At 47.5% G+C, this 18,619-nt stretch overlaps 1 protein-coding gene across 1 annotated transcript in view; it reads left to right on the plus strand.

Annotated features, from left to right (window-relative positions):
• Window positions 1-17,719, plus strand: part of ANO2 (anoctamin 2) — a 364,008-nt gene extending 346,289 nt beyond the window's left edge. The window contains exons 21-25 of the mRNA XM_025401723.1: window positions 1,864-2,016; window positions 2,374-2,426; window positions 4,361-4,542; window positions 14,706-14,811; window positions 16,799-17,719. Of these exons, the coding sequence (XP_025257508.1) occupies window positions 1,864-2,016; window positions 2,374-2,426; window positions 4,361-4,542; window positions 14,706-14,811; window positions 16,799-17,068 (764 nt within the window). The 3' untranslated portion in view covers window positions 17,069-17,719. The remainder of the gene's footprint in view (window positions 1-1,863; window positions 2,017-2,373; window positions 2,427-4,360; window positions 4,543-14,705; window positions 14,812-16,798) is intronic.
• Window positions 17,720-18,619: the final 900 nt, after the last annotated feature.

Below are 18,619 nucleotides of genomic sequence, written 5' to 3' on the forward strand. Positions count from 1 at the left end.
TATGTACTGAACCCCTAGAGGGGATGGAGGTCTTACCTTCTCAGTGGGAAGTAAAGATGTGTGAGCAAGTCAATCACAGAAGCACACAGTGAAGGCTGCACCAGAGGCCTGAACACAGGGTGGTGGGGACCAGAGGAGGAAGGATTGGGCTTCATCAAGGAGGTGGCATCTGAGTGATCTCAGGGATGCACAGAAGCTTGCCAGCCGGAGAGTGGATGCTTGTGCACAAATGAGTGAAAGGAACTAATGTGGCAGGGGACAGTTAGGAGGGTGAGAAGGCAGGACATGGTCGTTGCTGGGGAGATGCTGGGAGATGAAGCTAGGGAGGCAGCTTGGAGGCAGATTATAAAGCTCCTGCATGCAACGCTAGGGAATTTGGATTATATTCAGTGAACAGAGTGGAGCCAACAGGAATTTTTATAAGTAGGTAGATAACAGAATCAGATGACAGGGGCTGTGTGCTGGATAGACTCTAGCATTCTGGGAGACTGGTGGCAAGAAACCCCGTCACGAGGCTGTTGCAATGGTCCAGGTAGGGCTGGACTGTTTCCGGCTGTCTGATGGGCCTGGGCTGTCCCACCACGCTTTTGCTTCCGCTGCTTCCGCAGCTTAGAAGGTCTCTGACTTGATCCTCATGAAAACTACATGCCCATCTTTCCAGACTGTGCTCAGGGGCTCTGCATGGAGACCCCCTTCAGTCCCTGCCCTGAACAGATGTGTGTTCCCCTCCATTTGGGTCTTCTCTATCACTAGTACATTCTTTATTCTTTCTTGGAACACATAAAACCTTGTTGCATGTGTTTGCCTACATTTAACTCTCCCCTTTCAAACCCAGCTTCTTGCAGGCAAGACCAGACCTTTGCCTCCTTAAATACTTGGTACGGGGCCTGACGTTTAGTGAGCTCTCCATAAATGCATGATGGATGAATAAACCTTTTTTTTTTTTTTTTTGAGACGGAGTCTCGCTCTGTCACCCAGGCTGGAGTGCAGTGATGCGATCTCAGCTCACTGCAAGCTCCGCCTCCCAGGTTCACACCATTCTCCTGCCTCAGCCTCCCGAGTAGCTGGGACTACAGGCATCCGCCACCACGCCTGACTAATTTTGTTTTGTATTTTTTAGTAGAGACGGGGTTTCACAGTGTTAGCCAGGATGGTCTCGATCTCCTGACCTCGTGATCCGCCTGCCGCGGCCTCCCAAAGTGCTGGGATTACAGGCGTGAGCCACCGCGCCCGGCCGATGAATAAACTTTCTAAACAAAGGCAGTGACTGTAGACGTGGAAAGAAGAGTCCAAATTTGGGAGGTGGTTTTTAAAGCTATATCAAGGGTAGGCAAACTGTGACCTGTAGGCCAAATCTAGCCACTTTATATATTGCTTTTGTAAATCAAGTTTTATTGGAACTCAGCCAAGCCCACTTGCTGATGTGCTGTCTATAGCTGCTTTTAGTGTATAATGGCAGAGTTGAGTCATTGTAACAAAACCATATGGCCTGCAAATCCAAAAATGTTTATTACTATCTGGCCTTTTACTAAAAAAGTTTACCAACCCCTGAGTTAGATCAGTAGGATTAGTGACTGGCGGTAAAGGGTGAAGGGAGGAATTAAGACATTTTTTTTTTCTCATATCTCCCCACCATGCCTAATCCAGAGCTTTGCTCCCAAGTGATGACATTGACCCACAGGACTGCAGGTACTTAGAAAGAAATACCGTGTATGTGGCACAGGAGGAAAAGGGAGGCTAAAAATTACCCCATATGGGAAAAGAGACCCAAGGAAGAAAGGACAAGGGGCCGTAGCTGCGAGCCAGAAGGGACCTGAGTCCTGCTTGTCCCTGCTGAAGCCCTCATGCTGTTCTCTCTTGCAGTCATCCAGTTTGGTTTCGTCACCCTCTTTGTGGCCTCCTTTCCCCTGGCACCTGTGTTCGCCCTCCTCAACAATGTCATTGAAGTGCGGCTGGACGCCAAGAAGTTTGTCACGGAGCTGAGACGGCCGGATGCTGTAAGAACCAAAGATATCGGTATGTGCCCCTCTTAGAGGTCCCACCAGGCCCATCCTTCTGTCATTCTGTCCCCTGTGGACACAGTCACACCACACCAGGAATCAAGAGGGCTATGAAAGCCCCTCTTCCCTTTGGGTCCCTCATCCTCGTATCCTGAGGTGCAGGGACGCCTTCTGAGACCACATTATCCACCCCCACTTGTGATCTGAGCTTCCAGACAGGGGGGCTACCTAAGCCTTTCCAGACAAGCCCATTCTGGGGGGCCCAGCAAAGCTGCTCGGTAGTTCACCTGCGAAACATCACCCGGAGCTTCAGCCTTGTCATCACTGGGCCGAGGGCGGGAGTGAGCCAGACGCTCTCTTTTGTGTCTTGTAGGAATCTGGTTTGACATTCTCTCTGGAATTGGCAAGTTCTCTGTTATCAGCAATGTGAGTACTTACATTCATGACGCACTCGCTCTGTGGGAAGGGCTTCCAGAGAAGCTGAGGTCTTCAAAGTGGGAAGCCAGCCCTTGCACCTCCCCAGCCTTTTCCATTTGGAGCTTTATTGGTGACAGCACTCTGGTTAACAGCTCACAAATGCCTTGTAACTCATCGTGCTGTCGCTAAGGCTGTGTAGGTTTATTTTTAATTTCACAAGGAGAAAGGTAATTATCCATCAGAATGCATACCTTGGCCCTGACAGTCAAAATCAGATCTCTCCTTGGAGCCAAGAATGATGAGGAAAGAACGCTACATATCTATTCATCTCTTTCCTTTCTTATTCTACTCCTGAGTTAAACAATGCATGGAGCATTGCCCAGGCTGCAGTCCCTAATTACAGTTCCTCCAGGTTGTCAGTGCAAAGTCTTAATTATCTCCAAGGACTCTGGCACTGCGTAGGTTAAGATAGGACATAGAAGAAGAAGGGTCCCACCTGTGGTTACCTCCTTAACTCTCTTGCCAGACGTGTCTACACTGCAGAGGAAATCCTGCTGGACCCCAGCCAGCTCCTCTTCTGCTGTGTTCTTATGTGGACAGTGGCCAGGAAGGGCCTCCTGTCCCACCTCCCAGAAATGTATCAGCCAGCTCAGTGCACACCAAGAAAGCCACGGCCCTTTTCCCTTGGGAGGCAAACAGTGATTTGACCTGATTTCCTACTAAGATCACATAAAATGGCTGGAAGATGTGAGGTGAGGCAGAGAAAATCAGCCCCCTGCATTTTGGATGTTGTGATGTAGGAAGTGCACATCTCGAGGCTTAGAAATAAGGTGCAATTTGGAAAACAGATCAGTCTGCTACTTTGAAGTTGTGTCTGCTAGAACAGAGGCCCCGAGTATTAATCACTTTGCATCTACAGTACGAAATGACATGCAGTCTTACTTCCCTGGCCTCTTTAAGCCTTGTTTACTTATCTGTCAAACGGGAGATAATAATAGCACCCACCAAATAAGATCATTTGGGACATTAAATGGCATGATGAAAGGACATGTAACAAGGGCTCAGTAAGTTGTAGCTGTGATTACGATGTTATTCCTTCTCAAATATGGTTCTGGCCATTCACATTCACATACACATTTAGAAAACAATATCTGAACTACATTTTGGTAAAGGGCTTTAATTGTTGGTGCAGGATGCAATATAAACACCTGCCAGAAAGATTTAAGACTTTCTTTGCAGAAAGTACCTCTGTGTTCAAATATGCAATCATTCATTTGTCGTTTGGTTTGCTCCATGGACATTTGTAGAGCGCTTAGATATGCCAGACACTATGTTGGGTGTGTGTGGCTCCATCTAGCAGGACCTGTTTCTTTCTCCGCTGTGTCTCCGTTTTCTTAAGTAAAATGGATACAAGAATAACTTCTATTACATGACTTGCTAAAAAAGTGTTGAGAGATAATGATCAAATGAAGCAAACTGTGGAATCATATTCTTGGTATTTCTGGCTTTCTGGTACCACTCAGGGGCAGAAGTACATGGGCATTCCATTTCCTTGCCCATTACACTTATGTAGTACCCTCATCACTATAGGTAATTTTCCCAGGAAAGCGTACACTCTGTTTGGGCTTGCTCAACAGCAATGTCACATATCTCAGAGGTGGTCTAATCCTTCCAGCACCAAATGGTCCAAACTGACTTAGCATCCTTTGCTGCAGTGGTCGACTTGTGCTCTTTTGGCAGCCACTGTCTGGTGGACTTATTATACTTGTACACATCAAAGATGGAAAAGGCAGGTGACTCAGCTGTGTGAGCTCAGGGACCTGCACATGCTGTATGAGCTTCTTTGTCAGTCAGAGCAGCTTCTTCAGATGGACAGTCTAAGAGTGGACAGTCCTTTTTAGCATCAATCCTGGCTACTCAGTGCTTATGGTTCTGTCCCTCAGGCTTTTGTCATTGCGATCACCTCCGACTTTATCCCCCGCCTGGTGTACCAGTACTCCTACAGTCACAGTGGGACTCTGCACGGCTTTGTCAACCACACCCTCTCCTTTTTCAACGTCAGCCAGCTGAAGGAGGGGACGCAGCCAGAAAACTCACAGTTTGACCAGGAGGTTCAGTTCTGCAGGTAAAGTAATCTTCAGGAGGAGGGCAACAGAGGACCAGAGGCAATAGATCCAGATAATTATGGGGATGACCTAGAATTACAACACTGCACAACATGATGGTGTTTTAGACAATAGACCACATATATGGTGATTGTCTCCTAAGGTTATAATACCATAGTTTTACCATACATCTTCTGTATTTAGATATATTTAGGTACACAAATACTTACCACTGTATGACTGCCTACAGTATTCAGTACAGTAACATGCTGTGCAAGTTTGTAGCCTGGGAGCAATAGGCTATCCCTTATACCCTAGGTGTGTTGTAGGCTACATAGCATCTAGATTTGTATAAGCACGTTCTGTGATGTTTGCGAAGTCACCTAAAGATGCGTGTCTCAGAACATATCCTCATCGTTAAGCAAGACACAACGTACATCATTCTCCTTTCCCTCTGTCTCCTGCTCTCTCTCTGCAATTGTTATAAATCAATTTTGATGACTCAAAAAATATTTATGGACTGCCTTTTTCTAGACCCATGGAGCAGACAAAGAGCCTTGTCCTCACCATCAAGGGGGTTATGGTCTGGTTGAGAAGAAAATAAGCAGAACAGATAGGAAATAGTAGGTTATTTGCTGAGCTTATGTATGGACCATGAGCATTGTGGGTGCTCAGAGGAGACGGAGATTACTTGAGGGTCTAGAATGGAAAGGGTGGGCTTCCTGGAGGGGCTGCTAGGAGCTGTAAGACAGAAAAGAAAAGCATTCTAGGTGGGGAGTCATCATGGGCAAAGTCATGGGGTAGGGACAAATGTGGGCTTTTGGAGAAGCACTTGGGGCTAGGTGATATGGTTAGCAAGGAGACACACAGCAAAGGGATTAATAAAGGAAATACAGTAAATGTAGAAACTCCTACGACAGCATAAGCCAAAAGGTTGTTGAATTTGAATAGATGGGATAAAGTACCTAATGGGAAGTCCTGAAATCTGACGGGAATTATAATGTGATGCAATAGGAAGGCACTGGACTTTTTTAGTGTTGGGGAATTATAGGATAAAGGGAAGGTTTAGGGAAATTGATCTGGTCTCAGTGAGGACGATGGGCTAGAGTTGGTAGGACCCAGGGAGGGCAGCTGGGCTACTGCATCATTTAGACATGAACCGTGCTGGGCATAGACCAGGGTCGTGGGAAGAATTAAGAGGAGGGGAGAAGATGAGCTGTTTCACATGAAATATTGCAGAGTTGGTGACAGTAGACATAGGAGAGTGGCTGAGCTAGGATTATCTCCAGTCTGGACTGAAGTCAGAGGACTGGGAAGTGGTCACATTGATAGGGAGAGGGAAGATGCTGAGAGAGTCTACTTTTATGCTACATATGATGAATTTGATTTCAATCATGTTACATTTAAAACGATGTTAAGAAATCCAAGGGGCCATTTTCACCCAACTCCTTGCCACACTAAGCTGGGCTTCTGGAGACGTCCAGCTTAGAGTCCGGATTGAAGGCCATTACCACAGGGGTCACCGAAGCCCCAAAATGGAAAACTCTCCATTACTTACCCAAAAGGGCAAATACAGAGAAGACGAGCACAGGGGAATAATTTATTCAACCTGTTTGTACCCTGGTTAAAAGATGGTCCCAATAAAGCACTTGATGCAAGATCCTACCTCATATATATAAATCAGAATAATTAATTACACCAATACCAAAGGAGAAGGTATTATGGGACCAATATAGGGCTTTCTTAGACCATCCCCAATAATATTTGATGTGAAAGCGGTGTTTTCAGCTGTGTTTGCAGTGGTGATGACCCTGGGCATGTCTGCCATGCTTTCCTACCTGCGACCCTGGTGCCCAAGACCAACCTTTTGTAAAACAGCCACTTAGGTTCAGATTTGCGGTCTGAGACCATGAACAAGAGAACACCAGTTGGTTTTCCCAACCTGGGTGACTGAGTTAACCAACTATACTAATCTGTGGTTTAAATAGAAGGGTATTCTGGTTCCAGGAACAAAAACTTCAGGATTCCACTCTAGTCAACCAAGAAACAATAAAAAAAGAGGAACCAGACCCAAAAGTGGATGAAGAAATTTACTCATAAGTGTCCATTTATATTAGCCTGGATGTTTCAGGATTTTTCACATCTGGGCCTATAAAGAGTCTGACTCTTATACTAAAATCACATTGCAGGCAGATTTGCTGCCAGGCCACGCACTGCCTGGGGGCCCCTCTGCATGGTTCGCACACTAGACTGTCTGTCCATGGTGCTGGACTTGGGTCTGCAGACCCCAACGACATAGTTCCACAGCGTGGTGGGTCAGGAACAGTTCAAGGCCTTTCCAGTAGCATCTAGGTCTTCTCTAGGCAGCGTCTAAAACTCACATCTAAGAGCGCAGGTCTCCACCTCCGTCTCCAGTGAGAGGCAGCACCAGTGTGACTTGGCATGTGTGAAGGCCAGGCTCACATCATCTGTTTCTTTGGTTGCTCTAGAAGCACTTGTCCTCACGGAGCACAAGGGTCTCTGATCTTGCCCTTGACCATCAGATTTTCCACTAACACCTATGAGTGTGCTTTTCAGATGTATCACTGATCAAACTGGCTTAAATTAGTAGGGATTTTAATGGTCCCTATGGAAAGTTGAGGGTAGGTCTAACCTCAGGCAGGTTTTTATTCAATCCAGTCTGCCCAAATCCAGTCTCTGCCCACCTCCCAGCTCCACTGCAGTCAATGTTGACTGTGTTTTTGAGTTCCATATGATCGCCAGGAACTGTGGTGAGAAATAAGGAAAATGGGTGCTATTCAGCCAAAACAACCAATGTCCAGGACACCAGGTGTTGTGATTATGTGTGGATCAGATTGAGCTTTCTTGTATCTGCCTTCTGAGTCGCTGGATTTTTCCAGCCAGCTGTGAGGCTCTGATAATCGTCTCCCCATTATTCCCATGCAAGTAGATAAGATCATGACTTGGTTGTGGCCCGTTTTAGAAAAAAGTCTGACACTGAGTGGCAGAATTATCAGTGGGCACATGCATAGCAAGTGCACTTTCATTCTGTATTTCTGCCAAGAAAATTTATTTGCAGAAAACAAATCATCCCAAGATCAAGCTGAAGTGACTTTGAAGCATCCGTCATTTTTGCTTCCTCTCTCTCAGTACCAGTGAGGATTACAGATTCATTAGGCAAATACTTTTGAGACGCTACTAAAGGCTTGGCCTTGGTTATGTAATAGGGAGCAAGACCTAGTGCCTCCCTCGAGAACTCTAGGTGGAGCAGGCAAGTAAGCAAACACGGAATTAAAATTAAAATAGAGCTTTAATGATTGACAATAGGATAACAACAGAGAGCTAAGGGATCCCTGAGGAGGGAGGCCCTGCACCTAGCCCAGACTTAAGTGTTGAGGGGATGTTTCAAGGGAGATGAAACCTGAAGAATGGCCATGGAGATGATCACATGGAAACTCCCCACTCATGTGGCCACATCAGCCTGGCTGGTAAGCAGGGTGGGGAGGGTGGTGGGCCACGGGGCAGCAAGGGCTGTGTCAGGTGGTGACGGAGGTTCCGAGAGAATACTGTATTCCAGGGAGATAGGCTCAGGCGAGAGGGGTAAGCTATGAGAGAGGAGGCTGAAAGAAAAAACAAACTCCATATTAAGGAGAGGATGCTGGTCCTGTTGAGGTGCGTGGAGTCTCTCGTAGGGCCACAGGGTACCACTGCAGGGGTTGCAGAGGGCAGTGATGAGATCAAGGTTTTTATTGGTGTTATGTCTGTGCCTACAGTGTGAAGACTATGGGGTTACACTGAGGGTTCCGTTTAACATAAAGAGATGCCCTACTGTGAAATGTAGGTAGATGTTCAGAAAATAGGGTCAGCAGGTGATCTAGACATAATATGTCAAATAGGCGTGCTCTGGGGACTACGTTTCCTAGATTGATAAGGGTTGTTGATGGAAATCTCTGCCTCATGTGAGTCCCTTCCACTGCCTGCTGTGTGAACTTGTCTGGGTCACTCAATTCTCTGGAGATTTAGAAAGCAAAGGCATAACCTCTATGATGTCTTTCTGAGTCAGGAATTGAGATGCTTGAGATAATTCCATATACATTTATATGTACATGGAAGACAGAGAGAGAAAGAGAGAGGGGAGGAGGAGGAGAAGGGACTGTGATAGAGGAATATTTTGAGAAACAGAGATAACTCTTCAGCTAGTCCTAGAGCCAGTTAAAACTGCTTCCGTGGTGGGAAACGAGTTTTGCCATGATTTTCTGGCAAATAACGTTGGGAACTTGTTGACCCTTCTTATTCTTAGCTTTCAGTGACCTCTGGAGATAAATGTGGTCAAATAAAACTGAGGTCTGCGGCTCCAACCCAGCCTTGCCAGGGATAGAGGTATCTTAAAAATAGCAATAAAAGTTAGGACAAGTCTCCGGCTGCCCGTTTGAGATGCATTCCCAGCATTTTGGAGCGATGCTTGCCTCAGTCATCTGACTGCTCTGGCAGGGCTGCTCCGTAAACAGTCCCGTGACATCAATCTGCAGGCATGATTAGCAACCATTTGACAGGGTCGAGGGGCCGCCACATCCTGGAGGACGACTGTGGGCTTCACTTCCCAGCTCAGCTGGAAGGGGGCAGAGAGATCTTGTCTCAAAGCTCGAAGAGCCTACCTGGGCATGGTCGACCCAACGGGTCTGCTTGGAGGTGTTTGTTGAGCTTCCAGCAGCAGCTTCTGTGGATGGCTCCTGCCAGGTTTTCCTGCAGGTCCTAAGGGCTTGCATACCTCATATCCTGAGAAAAGCCTTTGAAGAGGGTGCTCCCTTCCAGCCCACGGCTGCCTCCCATCTGCTCCCCACCGAAACCAGAGGCTGTTAGCTTTTCTGGGTGTCGCCTTTCCTGATTCTTATCAACCACTGGATTGACATGCTACTCATTAGTTCCTAATTGCCTGTACTGTTTTCCTTTGTTAAGGGCCAGTTCCAGAAGGCAGTTTTAAGTAGCTCAGATGGTATGAAAATACTGTATGTAGTTGTGTTCAGCATTAATATGACATTAATTTCCACTGGGGCTATTAAAATGTTTTTTACCCGCCACTATTTGGAGTTGAGAAATGCATTTACTAGCTGATTTATTACATCACAAAAGCTCATTAAAAAGCTGTTACTGATCGTTGACTTCAGCACCATCCCTGCCCACAGTGATTTTGTGTTGTGATGAATTGTGGCAGATGTCACTGTCACGAGTCACCCTGCAAGTGAGGATAGGATGAGGACATCTGAGCCCTGAGTCTCTCTCTGTACCTCAGTTTTTTCATCTGTAAAAATGGGGGCTTTGGAATAAAAAATCTTCAAAGATTCTTTTGGTTTTTTTTTTTTTTAACTTCAGGTTTAATGACATGTCATTTATTAATCTAGTTCTACAAAAATTCTAAACATTACAGGCAACCACTCCACCTCTGTTCCGCCTCCACCCTAACCCCTGCCCAACCCAGGCATCCTTCCGACAGTAATAGGGTTATACTTATGGGTGAATGTTTTCTAAGCATTTTTCTATGCATTAACATAGTATTAACTTGTAGAACTTTTAAGGTATTGTTTTCATTTTACAATGAAAGATATTTTGAGTTAATGGAAATCTTATTTAAGTCATGTACAAATTCAATTCAATCAATGTGATTTTTCACAAAGTTAGAACAATCTAGATAAAATATTAACATAATTTTAAAGCTAAACTATTATGTTGATTTCTGTGTCAGTTTCATATATGAGTCTGTGGAAATTAACATTATAATTTTGCTCAGGAAAGCTTAATATAAAAATGTACTTGAATCAACTGTGTATTGCCATTAATCACATTCATCTTTTACCGTTTTGAACTTTTTAATTATAAAAGTAATTCCATAGACACATATTGTGTATGTATATGAGAAGAAAAGAGTCACTTCTCAGCTCCTACCCCAGCTGTTCTATCCCAGAAGAAACTTGTGTTCATTTTCTGCAGAAGCTCCAGAAATCATATTCACATAGATTGTCTTATTTAATTCTCACAGCGTCTTCCTTTAACATGCAAGGTATACGCACACACAGATACGCACGCACATCTATTCATTCACTCCTGGCTGGGATTGAGACAGCTCCTGTATGCTTAGCACTGGGATACACATTTTGGGAGTTGCACTCTGTAGATCCGGGACCTAGGTTTGGAAACGTGGAATGACTTCCTCGGGCTCTTCTAGGTAGTAAGTGGCATAGCTGATCCAGATGCAGACTAGCTTTTTTTTTTTTTAGACAGGCTAGTGGTCTCGTTATTGGAAGTCTCTCCTTATTAGAAAACTCAGGGGAACTCTCAAACTTTATGTTAAGCCTCAAGGAAAATGAAGGAGGACTGGAGGGGTGAGGGTGAGATCCAGGAATGTCCCTAAAATAATATGCCGGGGATTAAACTCTGCATCTCTTTGGGGGGCCACGGCTGGCAGCTGCAGGAGGCTGCCCAGATGTAGGGGCTCACCCAATGCTGGGGAATTCAGTGGGACTTTGGGAGACCCGAGCTCCCCAAGCCATGGGAACAGGTCTGTTGTGGAGCTGTCTTGTGGCCTCCACCCACCAGCCAGCACTTGCCTGTTTCATGCTATTTACCTGGACAGAGGTCCTGAGAGAAGCCCTGTGCAGCTGTGCCCTTGGCTGACTCCTGATTTGCACTAAAACTTACAGCATTTAGTGCTTGCATGCTCAAAAATCCTCCTGGAAAGCTAGGAGGAACTGGAAGCCGTGGTCTACATGCTCTGTCCTCTTTTAACCGAAAAGGTGTGTATTCCATAAGTAACTTTCAGTAAAAAGAGAAAGAATAGCTGCTATTAGGCCGGGCGCGGTGGCTCAAGCCTGTAATCCCAGCACTTTGGGAGGCCGAGACGGGCGGATCACGAGGTCAGGAGATCGAGACCATCCTGGCTGACACGGTGAAACCCCGTCTCTACTAAAAAATACAAAAACTTAGCCGGGTGAGGCGGCGGGCGCCTGTAGTCCCAGCTACTCGGGAGGCTGAGGCAGGAGAATGGCGTGAACCCGGGAGGCGGAGCTTGCAGTGAGCTGAGATCCGGCCACTGCACTCCAGCCTGGGCGACAGAGCGAGACTCCGTCTCAAAAAAAAAAAAAAAAAAAAAAAAAGAATAGCTGCTATTTATTGGGTCCTCTGATGGGCCAGATGGTGTGCGGAGCACTTGGCGTTGACCCTCCGTCTTCAGAACAACTCTGGTGGAAAGTTCAGGCCCATTTTATAGTTGAGAAAGCTGGGCATCAGAATGTTAGGTAACTTGCAAGAGGACAGAGAACTACAGTGCTGGACGGGGCTTTCAACCCCTCACCTGCTGCCTCCAAAGCACAAACTGTTGCCGGTGCTAAGCACTGTGTTTAGAAACAAAACACTCAGCATCACAGTGGTGGAAATAATTAGGTTGATTAGCCACTCTCTTTGGTGAACACTTCTATTCTTAAAGCTAATTATCTCTTGGTTTAATTAGTGTCTTCTAAGTTACTCAGTGAAACATTTGATAAGCCTGACTTCTTAGGGTAAAATTTAAAAACAATTGTGAAATCTGAACTTACGTTGGAATGTAAACAGTGAGTCCTTTACCTGGTGGTAGGGGCTTAGGAGAATCAAGGTTTTTCAAACTATGAGTCATGGTTCATTAGTGAATTATGAAATCACTTTAGTGGGTCATGATCGGCATTTTAAAGAATAGGGTGGGTTAGGATCAGATAGAGTAGAATAGGAAAATACTAGTGCATTGCACACAGCAAAGTATGTTTTGTGTAATTTTTATTGCAGTCTGTGTATGTGCATGAGTGTAAAATGTATTTCTCACTGTAGGTCATAGTTTTTATAAAGTTAGCTTTGGAAAGAAATGTGAGCAGATGAATATTAAATTGCTCACTGTTCTTTTCTGTAGCATGGCTTACCATCAGTTCCTAACAGAACCACACTTAGTCTGTCTGCATTCGAGCTATTTTCTGTACAGATCTCTGTGTTAATCTTTCTGCAGATCCTCGATTAGATGGATATGCTTGTTAGACTCGAAACATGTTTTAGACACTGAGGGAGGACAAAGTGACATTTCCAAAAGCTGGGGTGAGTTAATAGCAGAGGTGGAACCAGAATTAGATTATTTATGGATTCTTTTCAGACTGGAAAAAAGAGGGGTGAGCAGTGGCTCGCATACTGAGGTCAGCGAGCAGCTGTTCCTGCAGAGATGGAGCTAGAGAACAAGAGAAATGGACTTTGATTGTAGCAGTAGGGACTGGGCTGAACCTGGGGAAGGATTTCCCCATGGTAAGCAGTGTGTGTGTGTGCATGTGTGTGCATGCACACATGTGCACGTGTGTGTGTCACCCTCCTCTGGAGGTCTCTAGAAGAGTGAGATAAATTGCCTGCTGCCATGGCGTCCTGTCTGGGGGCAACGGGAGGATAGGTGAGTCTGAGGTTTTTCCCACCCCAAGATGTTCTCATTCACTTAGCCACGCTCTCCCTCTCTCCCATCAGCAAGGATAATCTGGAGCTGGCCGTGTTTCTGTCCTCAGCTGAGGGTGGTTATGATGAATCCTGTGGTGCTCTGCTGGGCTGCAGTTAGCTTTGCTTTTCATCCGGATGTCAAACCAAGCGTGCGGCAGCTGTGATCAGCTGTTGGGAGAGGGGGAGTCGGGCAGGGAGAGGGTAGCTCCTGGCCTCCTGCCAAACCCTAGTCGAGTCCCTAGTGTCCACTTCTCAGTTGTGTCTTTCTGTTGCTGACTCTTATCACTGCACCCTTTTCTATCTTTGTATGTGCATCTCTTTTCCTCTTCCTCTTCTTCTCTTCTCTCATCTCTTTGGACAACGGAAAACCAACAGGCTTTTATGTGGGCCTTTTAGAGCAGCTAATTCATTTATGGCAGGAGAAGGACCAAAGAGCACCTACTTCTGAATGCCCCTACATTGTGGCCATTGGTAAGGTGCCCTATGATAACGGAAAGAAAGCCCAGATTCAGCCAGACTCGCATTCCTACCCTGACTCTGCCTTTACTGGTCACGAGACCTTGGCCACACACTTCAACTTCTCCAAGCCTCAGGTTCCTCCTATGTTATGCCGGGGTAACAATGCCTGCCGGAGGATGCTATAGTGAAGATGAAATGTGAAACCTTCCAGAAAAGCCCTTTGCTCAGGGATTGACCTGGGCAGAGTCCCTGCCTGCCTTCCTTGGCAGCCACTATCACTGCTTGGTGGCCTGACACCACCCACCTCTTTTTGTAGCCCAGGACTTGCTTTGCTTTTATTGAGCAGCAAAGAGCTGTTGAATTCCATGGAGAAAACTGTTCCAGGAAGGGTCATAGTTCTGGTACCAGCCTCTTGTCATTATTCCAGGCTTAGAAAAATGTGAGTCTGAGGAAATGGGCTAGTTTTCACATGAATCATTCTGGAATGGGGGTGAAAAGGCAAGGGTGAGGGAAAACTCAAGGCTTCTCTGTGGGTCTGAGAAAGAGGCATGAGCTCACGTCAGGCGTTAACATTTTATAGTTTAAACCGTGCAGACAGATCAGGAACATGATTAGCAAAACAGAATACTGATCAACTATGATGCTTCATGACCCTCCCATCCCAAATTCACTCAGCCTCCAGCTTGGTCTGGATCAGCCTTCTTTCTGGTTCCAGAATGCAGCCATGAAACCAGGCCAGCCCCTCTGATGGCCGTAGTCCTGAAGCATCTGGAAGGGGAGGAAGCCCGAGACTGCCTGCTGGTGTCTGCCTCTTCCCCGAGCCCCCCGGCTGCAGAGCACCATGCAGGGTGTCTGGGTCTCCCCTACCCACACAGAGGTCACAGGCTAGTGGGAGGCCCAGGTGGACCCACTGGCCTGGACTACCCTCAGATGCCCTGGGCTCCTTTGGGAGTTGAAGCCTGACACCAAAGTAAGCTTTGGGAGCTATTGGAGAGAGTCGTAGAAACATCTTTTTAGGACATTTCTAGGCTGACATTGGCTTTTTTGGACTTCAGTCCTTTTAGGAAATTTGTTGGTTAGGCCATAGATTTCGCCCACTTCCCCCTATTTCCCAAGTCAATGCCAAGGGCATGCATGCCTGATGCTCTAGCAAGCCTTTGAGGTTTCACCCAGAGAATTACCACCCTGTTCTCCATCCCCTCCCGATCTTAACACCACATTTCTCTTTGGGCAGGTTTAAGGATTACCGAGAGCCGCCCTGGGCCCCGAACCCTTATGAGTTTTCCAAACAGTACTGGTTTATTCTGTCCGCCCGTCTGGCTTTTGTCATCATCTTCCAGGTGAGTTGTTGGGATAAGGAACAGCCCATTCGAATCCGAGCTGCAGGGGTAAGGATACTGTACTCATTTCTTGCACCTACCTCCAGGTTCCCGTGGTACTCTGTGACGTGAGAAAGCTTCATGTGTGGCAGGCAGAAGTGAGGGCTTCTTTCCTGGGTGAGGCAGGAGGACTCTTGAGAGGGCTTTCTTTAATGGGTGGACTTTGCAGACAGAGAATAAAACACAGTGTAAGGTTACAAGACAGATGTGGAGTAAGTTGCAGGGTGGAGATAGATTCCTGTTTAAACCTAAGGCGAAGAAAGGAAAAGGGGCCATTGAAACCAGAGTCCCAGCCCGGGGCAGACAAACAGCCCATCTCATCTCTGCAGTCATGAAAGAACTCAGGTTTGGAACCTTTCTTCTTGCACTCTGGGCTCCCTCCTTTGTTAGTGTTGTTTTAGCCACTGAGACATCTGGTGGGAAGGGCCCCCAGAGCCATCGAGCCATCCCTGAATGAATAGCAAACTCGAGCCCAGTGATTCCTATCTGGGACAATAGCCACAGCTCCAATTGCATCGCTGAGATTCTCTGAGCTTGAGGGCCCCCAATTCCCACTCTGGATGCCCCCGGTCTTCAAGCAGGGCTGAAGAACGAGCCCAGATCCTTTTCTCTTTGGCTCCCTCAGGCTTTTGTATTCCCTGAAGGCAGATCTCTGGGGGGCTCTAAAGTATCCTGCCCCCAGACCCCGGCCCAGAAAGTGGAGAAGCCCATCGGCTAGGCTTTCACCTAAAGAAGACAGCCATTCTTCCTCTGGAGAGATGGGGGCGATAAGTTTGAATGATCGCTCAGACATCCCCTGCTGCCCCACCCCCGGAGTCTCCTCACTTTCCCATATGTCACATGTCACATTCCACTCACGCCAGAAGGAATGGATTGAGAGGAAGAGTGTGTGACTTGGTGAAGCAGCTCGCAAGCACCCAGGATGCCCAGGAGCCTCTGGAAGCAGCAGTTGGTCTCCAGCGTCTTCCCCTGAACCCCTAGGAACATGTAGGGTTCAAGGGCTCAGTCACAGTCCCAGAGGGGAAAAGGCACGTGAGTGCGTAACTGGCAGCCAGAGAAGAGTATCACAATGGGAGGAGTGTGTTGGGTAAAGCTGGGTGAAGTGTGGCTTGGGGAATTGGATGGGAATCAGATGCATTCATTGAGCCATGCCACGCATTGCTGTCATGCATTCATTCACTGAGACAGTAAATCCTCCAGGGAGAAGCAGTCCTAGCCTACCGTGTGCACCAGCAAAGGGATGTGGCTTAGCAGCCAGAAGGAAGACCACTGCAAGTGTGCGCCAAAGCCTAGACCCGATCGAGGCAAGCTGGACGCAGGGGTTCCCAGCGAGGCAGGGTTAGCCGGGGTGGCTGCAGTGACTGAGAACGGTATAAGGTGAATGTCAGCAGTGCACCGGGTCAGCGAAGGCCCGAAGTCAATGCGAAAACCCCAAGTCCGTCTCTAGTGTAGAGGATAGAGAGAGCCAGATGGAGGGAGGAGAGGAGCAAGTGGCACAGTGACAGCCCAGGAGAAGCCACTGGGCTTTGTCGCCACTTTCTAGAAAACCACTTTCCATTTTCTAAAGCACGGAGGGCCTGGAGGCTTAGAGGCCAAGAAGCAAGAACTGGACACATGGGAACACTCTGAGGATGGTGTGGGGGCACAAGTCCTGGTGAAGGGAAGAAGCAGTAGCTACTACTGACGGAGTCCTGCTCTGTGCCAGGCACTGCCGCAGATGCCCCACACGTATTAACCCATTTCATCCTGACAGCCACTCCAGGGTAGGCACTGTTGCCACTGCATTTTATGGGTGAGGACACCAAGTCAGAGTTACGCTCATTGGTTGCGATCACTGGGCTGGTAAGTTGCAAAGCCAGGACTGACATGGAGGCATTCTGCTCCAGGGTCACCACCTCGCCGGGCCAGGCCTCTCCAACTCGGCCCCTCTCTCCTTGGCTTTCTGCAGAACCTCGTGATGTTCCTGAGCGTCCTTGTGGACTGGATGATTCCAGATATCCCCACGGACATCAGCGACCAGATCAAGAAAGAGAAGAGCTTATTAGTGGACTTCTTCCTGAAAGAGGAGCACGAGAAGCTCAAGCTGATGGATGAGCCGGCCCCGAGGAGCCCAGGAGGTGGGGATCGAAGCAGGAGCCGGGCAGCCAGCTCAGCACCTTCGGGCCAAAGCCAGCCGGGCAGCGTGATGTCGTCAGGCTCTCAGCACACCAATGTGTGAGCAGTTCAGCCTGCAGCAGAGGAGGGCACGGCAGCAGAGACACGCACGTGCACGCAAGCGTGTTCCTGCCCCCACACGGCGTGCTGTCTGTCTGCAGGGGCCCGGCTTGATGGGGTCTTAAAGAGGGAATATGTGTAGAAAGAAAGAGGCTGAGAGAATGGGTGTAGGAAGGAAGAGAAATGATGCTACTTTTCAGAAACTTCAAGCTTAAGTTTCTTTTAGGTCCTCTTTTAAGCTGCATCCTTTTGAGGTATCGGAACCCCACTGGGGTCTCTCCACCCCAGAGTTCTCAGGGACTGCAAGCATTCCCACATGCCCTGGGGCACCCTCCTGTACTTCACCATCATTTCTGACTCTGACCAGCTGTAAGAGAAATGCAGTCAGGAGCACGGCATCCCCTACCTACTATCACTAGTGACTCAGAAAACTGAGTCACTTGCAATGGGGCTGCCACAGTCTCAGCAGATGCAAATTAAGTTACAGGGCTGAATGGTGCAGCCGCTGGACCTGATAGGAAGATGCAAAGGTCCAAACCTGGGCTTGTCTCCAGTTCACGTCACAAAAACATTTGGAGCTAAATGCAAGTAACTGTCATTTTACGAAAGTTCAGATTTAAAATAATAAAATAAATGGACACGTTCTTTATAAAGATGCATCTGTTGTCTTTGATGCCTTGTCTCTCCGTTTCCTTCCTTCCTTCCTTCCTTCCTTCCTTCCTTCCTTCCTTCCTTCCTTCCTTCTTTCCTTCCTTCCTTCCTTCCTTCCCTCCTTCCTTCCTTCCCCGTCCCCTTCTCTCCCCTCCCCTCTTCTCCCCTCCCCTCTTCTCTCCTCTCCTTGCCTTTCCTTTTGGTATTTATTGAGGTTCTTCTGTGTGCCAGGCATTGTTCTCAGACTGGAAATACAGCAGAAGATAAAAGAGACAAAATCCCTGCCTCATGAAGCTTACATCCTGGGGGAAGACAGACAGTAAGCTAAATGTACAGTGTTTTGGATAGTAATAAGTGCTATGGAGAAATGTTAGGTAAGACGAGTAGACAGGAAGTGTGAAGGCACAGGAGGTAAGGGGTTTACCATTCTAAATACAAATTAATGACAAACCCCAGATGGTGAAGAGGTTACATCTTGCAATACTAACATAATCAATAGGTAGCAGCTTCCCAGAGCGCCATGCTGAGAACATGATGCAAAGTCGGAAGCACGGGCCAAACATCACTCATCATTGCCTTTCCTACACCTCAGGCCCACCTGCTGCCCAGAAATCTGGTGCACAATCGCTTCATCCTAGTTCCTTGCAGGTCAGCCTGGCTAGAGTCCAACTGAATGCCTGAGTGAAAGCTGCAGGGAGGATGGTACTCCAGGGGAAAAATGAGGGCTATGGTTCTGCTGTTTCAGCACACCTGGCAATGTGCGGGCCTGTAGGTGCTGGCTGGTCACCAGTGCCGCCCATCACGTTTCTGGTTCCTTCCTAGGAGCATGCAGAATTGCGTTGACTGCAAACCCGCACTCAGGAAAGCGGCTTCTTCTTCTGTGGGGATAACAGGATGTAGATGC

Source organism: Theropithecus gelada, chromosome 11, assembly GCF_003255815.1.
Source record: "Theropithecus gelada isolate Dixy chromosome 11, Tgel_1.0, whole genome shotgun sequence".
NCBI classification, from domain to species: Eukaryota; Metazoa; Chordata; class Mammalia; order Primates; family Cercopithecidae; genus Theropithecus; species Theropithecus gelada.